This window comes from Lolium perenne, chromosome 6 (assembly GCF_019359855.2).
Source record: "Lolium perenne isolate Kyuss_39 chromosome 6, Kyuss_2.0, whole genome shotgun sequence".
NCBI classification, from domain to species: Eukaryota; Viridiplantae; Streptophyta; class Magnoliopsida; order Poales; family Poaceae; genus Lolium; species Lolium perenne.
In genome coordinates, this window is record NC_067249.2 from 53244395 (window position 1) to 53251192 (window position 6798).

Consider the following 6798-nt stretch of genomic DNA (forward strand, 5'->3'; position numbering starts at 1 on the left):
AGCAGTTCGGAGTTCCCCAGGCGGCAGCCTGAGACTTATGGGCTGGGACGTCGCCTTATGTTATGGCCTCTTAGGCCCTTTGCAGTCTTGTTATCTAGATAACATAATTTGCTTTACGTTGCTTGTTGAATTGTGGTCAGTGACCTCTGCGTGTAATAAATTTGGATCTTAACTCTGCTAAGAGTTGTAATATATTTGCTTTCAGTCGTAGAGTCACTGTTGTGTTACCGATTCTCACCCTGTAGGCCCTAGAGATCTAGGTTAGGCTTATGCCAGATGTGATATCTGGGTTTGTCTAGCCCTGACCTCCGGGGTCGCGAAAGGTTTTGGTATCAGAGCAGGACTGCCTATAGGAAACCCTTTCGACTGGTCGATGTTGAGTCTAGTAGTTGTGAAAACTATTTGAAACCTAAAAGTATTTGCAAAAACATCTGAATAGGATTCTTTTTACTCCTTATCTGGTGTCACTCTAATGCTGAGTCATCTTACCTTGTTTTGATTGAAAAAGGTTTTACCTCTACCCTGATATTTCCAAACTTATAGGATCTACGGGTTTGGGTTGTTTTCTCTAAAAGTACTCCGTACTTGGTTGCTTAACTCAGTGTTCCCAAAGTTACATCAGTTGATCTGAATCTTGCTCCTTCCATTCAGTGAATGTTATCATTTCGTTGAATCCTTTCCAAGGAATCTATTTCTCATGGTCTTTGTCTTTCTCTTCAGGATGGCTGGTCGTGGTCGTGGTCGTAACCGACGTGGACAAAACAATGATGAACCGGAACTGCCGCCACCTCCCACAATGGCGCAGGTTCTTAACAACATTGAGACCAACCGCCTGAGGAATGAACAACTCCTGGAGCGTGTAGCTCAAAACACAGAATGTCGTCCCGACAACTGTGTTACACTTGGGGACTTCATCCGTGCACTGCCTCCTGTCTTCACCCACCCCAAGGAGCCTCTTGATGCTGATGATTGGCTTCGCACCATCGAACGCAAGTTCAACGTTCTTCATGTTCCACCAGGTGAACGCGTGAACTTCGCCACCTACCAGTTAGAAGGTGCCGCTGGTTCTTGGTGGGAAGGTTTTCTGGCTCTTCAAGCGCCAGGACATGATGTTACCTGGGAAGAGTTCGTCACAGCTTTCCATGCGGCCTATATCCCCAAGACTGTCATGGACATCAAAAGGAGGGAATTCCTGGACTTCAGTCAGGGGAAGCTGGATGTGGAGACGTATGGATGTGAGTTCACTCACTTGTCTCGCTATGCACCCCGTGATGTGGTTGATGATGCTGACAAGCAAGATCTGTTCCGCAAGGGACTTAACCCTGAGCTTTGCTATGAGATGCTGCCTTTCACCTTCCAGTCATTCCAAGACCTGCATAACCGTGCTCTTCTGATGGAGAATGGAAGGAAGGATATGGAAAAATCCAAGAAGCATGAAGAAGGTGATTCTCGTGCGTCTTCCTCTACCAACAAGAAGCGCCGAGTCTGGATCCCTTACAATGTTGTACCTCGTGCTCCCTATGCACCAAGGTCTTCTGGCAATAACTCAAAGCCACCCTCTAGTGGTTCAAGCTATCGCCCTGCCATGGGTACAGTGCCTAGTGGTGCTTGCTACTCTTGTGGCCAGCCTGGCCACTACTCAAAGGAGCCCCCCCAGAAGTCTGTTGGTCGTGGATAATCTCAGCCCAAGAAGGATGAAAAATATTCCTCTGGTCGTGCTCGTCTCACCCATGTCTCTGCTGATGAGGCTGAAGAGGATCCAAGCGTCCTAATGGGTACGCTCTATATAAACTCAATCCTAGGTACAGTTCTGTTTGATTCTGGAGCATCGCATACATTCATATCTCAAGAGTTTGCAAGAAAGCATGATATACCCTTCGAGACAATGCCCTCCCCTCTAGAGATCACCACTCCTGGTTCTCATTGGCAAACCATTTGGATTACCCCTGAGGTTATAATCAGTATAGGGCCAGTGTGGTTCCCCACCTCTCTCATTGCCCTCAAGTCAACTGACATTGATGTCATCTTGGGCATGGATTGGCTAGTAAAGCATAAGGCTGTCATTGATTGCGCAACTAGGTCTGTTGTACTAACCAATCTTTCCGGCAAAAATGTTCTGTACTGGGCTCCATCCGCAATACCTCCATCAGCAAGGTTTACCCCTGAAGCCGAGTTGTATGCCATTGAAGCCCTGCCTAAACCAGAAATCTCTGATGTCTGGGTGGTCCGTGACTTTCCAGATGTCTTTCCTGAAGAGTTACCTGGCATGCCACCTGATCAAAGTGTGGACTTTGTCATTGAGTTGGTTCCCGGAACTGCCCCTGTTTCCCGGAGACCATATCGTATGCCTCCGGAAGAGTTGGTTGAATTGAAAAAATAGTTAGAGGAGTTAGAAGAGAAGAACTTCATACAACCCAGTACTTCTTCCTGGGGTTGCCCTGCCCTCTATGTCAAGAAGAGAGATACCAACATTCCGCGGCTGGTTGTTGATTACCGTCCGCTCAATGCAGTGACAATCAAGAACAAATACCCTCTTCCTATAATCAATGATCTTTTTGATCAGTTGTCCGGTGCCACAGTCTTCTCAAAGATGGATTTGAGATCAGGGTACCATCAAATCAAAATCCGAAAGGAGGACATTCCAAAGACAGCGTTCACAACACGTTATGGTCTTTACGAGTACACTGTCATGTCCTTTGGCCTCACAAATGCTCCTGCCACTTTTATGTGGCTCATGAACTCTGTTTTCATGGAGTATCTCAACAAGTTCGCCGTGGTCTACATCGACGATATTCTGATCTACTCCAAAACCGAAGATGAACATGATGAACATCTTCGTCTGGTGCTCACCAAACTTCGTGATCACCGTCTCTACGCCAAGTTTTCCAAATGTGAGTTCTGGTTAAATGAGCTCATCTTCCTTGGTCATGTTATCTCTGAAAAAGGTGTTGCAGTCATTCCAGATAAAGTTCAAGCCGTTCTTGACTGGAAGACACCTAAGTCAGCTAAGGAGATTCGAAGTTTTCTCGGTCTGGCGGGTTATTACCGCCGATTCATTGAAAATGTCTCCAAGATTGCCAAGCCAATGACCGATCTTCTCAAGAAAGATAAGAAGTTCGAATGTTCAGAAAAGGCTGAAGAAAGTTTCCAGGTTTTGAAAACCAAGCTGACTATTGCTCCTCTGCTCGTCCTTCCGGACACAAGCAAAGACTTCGTTGTCTATTGCGATGCCTCTCTCCAAGGGCTCGGATGTGTGTTGATGCAAGATGGCCATGTCGTGGCCTATGCCTTTCGACAGTTGAAGACACATGAGCTCAATTATCCTACTCATGATCTCGAGCTTGCAGCTGTGATCCATGCTCTTAAGCAATGGCGACCTTACCTTTATGGTAATCGTTGCGAGTTGTACTCGGATCATCAAAGTCTGAAGTATCTTTTCACCCAACCGGATCTGAATCTCAGACAGAGAAGATGGTTCGAAGTCATCAAAGATTATGACTTGGGTCTCAACTATAAGCCCGGCAAAGCCAATGTCGTTGTTGATGCGCTAAGTAGGAAGTCCTATTGCAACAATCTGATGGTTAAGCAGGCACAACCTTCTCTCTATGAGGAACTTGCAAAACTCAACCTTGAGATTGTTCCTAGTGGGTTCCTTGCTAATTTAGAGGTGAAGCCTTCTCTTGAAGACCAGATCCATAAGGCTCAGAAGCAAGATTCTGGCATTACCGAGATCAAGAAGAACATTGCTAGCGGAGTTGCTAAATGTTTCTCCATCGATGATCAAGGTACCGTTTACTTCGGTAAGCGTCTAGTCGTGCCGGATAAATCAGATCTCAAAGAGCCAATCCTTAAAGAAGCTCATGAATCACCCCTCCCCATCCATCCTGGTAGTACCAAGATGTATCGGGATCTCCGCCAAAGATTCTGGTGGCCTGGGATGAAGCAAGAGATCGCTAAGTTTGTTGCTGAATGCGACGTTTGTCGTCGCGTAAAAGCTGAACATCAAAGACCTGCTGGCACTCTCCAACCTCTATCTACCCCAGAGTGGAAATGTGATGAAATTGGCATGGATTTCATTACCGGTCTCCCCAAGACCAAAAATGGAAAAGATGATATACGAGTAGTGGTTGACCATCTATCCAAGGTTGCTCATTTCCTTCCTGTTCAGGAAGATATTCGTGCTAGTCAACTAGCAGATCTATACATATCCTGGATAGTCGATCTTCATGGTGTTCCCAAGAAGATCATCTCTGATCGTGGAAGTTTGTTTACCTCCAAATTTTGGGAAAGTCTTCAAAAATCTATGGGAACTCGTCTTTCCTTCAGCACAGCCTATCATCCTCAAACCGGTGGTCAAACCGAAAGAGTGAATCAATTCTTGAAGACATGCTCAGGGCCTGTGTTATATCCTTCGGTAAAGATTAGGAAAAGTGCCTTCCATTTGCCGAGTTCACCTATAACAATAGCTTCCAATCTAGCCTGGGCATGGCACCTTATGAAGCTTTGTATGGCAGAAGGTGTAGAACTCCTTTGAACTGGTCCGAAACTGGAGAAAGAAAATTCTTTGGACCAGATATAATCAATGAAGCAGAAGATCAAGTTCGCATCATTCGCGAGCGTCTGAAAACTGCTCAGTCGCGTCAAAAGAGCTACTATGATCGCCATCATCAAGAAGTGAAGTATGAAATTGGTGATCAAGCTTATCTTCGAGTCACTCCTCTCAAGGGTGTCCGTCGCTTCGGTATCAAAGGCAAACTAGCTCCTCGCTATGTTGGTCCTTTCCGCGTCCTTGCCAAGCGTGGTAATGTTTCTTACAAGTTGGAGTTACCTTCCATTTTCCTGAAGTTCATGATGTCTTCCATGTGTCCCAACTCAAGTGTTGCTTCAAAGATCCTATCTGTGGTGTTGATCACGAGACTCTTGACCTTCAAGAGGATCTAACTTATCGAGAACATCCTATTCGTATCCTTGATGAAGCCGAGCGTAAAACTCGACGTCAGAGCATCAAGTTCCTGAAAGTTCAGTGGTCTAATCATTCTGAGCAAGAAGAAACCTGGGAACGAGAAGATCATTTACGATCTGAGTACCCTTCCTTCTTTTCTAAAATCAGGGAATCTCGAGGACGAGATTCTTGTAAGGGGGGTAGAGTTGTAACATCCCAACCTTGTCTTTATGAATAAATGAGTGTTCATGTGCATGCATGCAGTTTGAATTTGAGCAAAATTTGCATCAAAGTTGAATTGTTTCCAATTATGCAAACCCTTCTCTTTTCTTCCTCATTCAAATCTTGCAAGTTTTTCAAAATGGACAACATGGCATTGTTCCTGTTCAACAAGTCCATGTGTGTTTATTACTTCCCTGGAAAATTTGAGGTTTCAAACTTCTTTCAAAAAAAGATTTGAAAATTGATTTTGAAAGGAGATAGAAAATCAGAAAAAGAAAAAGGGAAAAAATGGGGAGAAACCCTCTCTCTCTCTCCCTGGGCCGCAGCCCATCTCTCCCTCCCTCTATTTTCTCTCTGACCGCACCCAACCTGGCCCAAGTCGGCCCAGGCCGCACCCCACAGATACGTCCAATTTGCATCACTATTTTATATCATAATTTGCTGTTATTCATTGATATATTTCATATTTGGAGATGATACTTATGTTATTTCATCTATTTTGCATGATTCATGATTATTGGAGGATCGCACACCGGAGTCAGGATTCTGCTGGAAAAAGCGCCGTCAGAGTGCAATATTTCGGAAGATCAACAGTCGACGGAAATTATATGAAAAATCCTATTTTTCCAGAAGACGAAGGGAGCCAGAAGGGGGAGCCGAGGGGACCCGAGGTGGGCCCACCTCATAGGCCGGCGCGGCCCAAGGCCTAGCCGCGCCGCCCTGTGAGGAGGGGGCCCATAGCCCCCTCTCGCCTCCTTTTCTTCGCGAACGTCTTCGTCCCGAAAACCTAAGCTCCAGGGGATAGGTCGCGAAGAGACACAGCCGCCTCTGCGAGGCGGAGAACACCAGAGAGAAAAGAGCTCTCCGGCAGGCTGAGATCCGCCGGGGAAATTCCCTCCCGGAGGGGGAAATCGACGCCATCGTCACCGTCATCGAGCTGGACATCATCTCCATCACCATCATCATCATCTTCATCATCATCACCGCCGTCTCCACCGCTGCACATCGTCACCGCTGTAGCAATTTGGGTTTGATCTTGATTGTTTGATAGGGGAAACTCTCCTGGTGTTGATTTCTATTTGTTATTGATGCTATTGAGTGAAACCGTTGAACCAAGGTTTATGTTCAAATTGTTATTCATCATCATATCACCTCTGATCATGTTCCATATGATGTCTCGTGAGTAGTTCGTTTAGTTCTTGAGGACATGGGTGAAGTCTAAATGTTAGTAGTGAAGTATGGTTGAGTAATATTCAATGTTATGATATTTAAGTTGTGGTGTTATTCTTCTAGTGGTGTCGTGTGAACGTTGACTACACGACACTTCACCTTTATGGGCCTAGGGGAATGCATCTTGTACTCGTTTGCCAATTGCCGGGTTGCCGGAGTGACAGAAACCTGAGCCCCCATTGGTATATCGATGCAGGAGGGATAACAGGATCTCAGAGTTTAAGGCTGTGGTTAGATTTATCTTAATTACTTTCTTGTAGTTGCGGATGCTTGCAAGGGGTATAATCACAAGTATGTATTAGTCCTAGGATGGGCGGTACATTAGCATAGGTTCACCCACACAACACTTATCAAAACAATAAAGATTAATTAGCTGTATGTAGCGAAAGCACTAGACTAAAATC

At 45.5% G+C, this 6798-nt stretch overlaps 1 protein-coding gene across 1 annotated transcript; it reads left to right on the plus strand.

The window, feature by feature from the left end:
* The first annotated feature begins 796 nt into the window (after window positions 1-796).
* On the plus strand, window positions 797-1678 carry LOC139832396 (uncharacterized). Its single transcript, XM_071822146.1, has one exon. It carries the CDS (start codon window positions 797-799, stop codon window positions 1676-1678), a length of 882 nt encoding a protein of 293 aa, XP_071678247.1.
* The last annotated feature ends 5120 nt before the right edge of the window (window positions 1679-6798 follow it).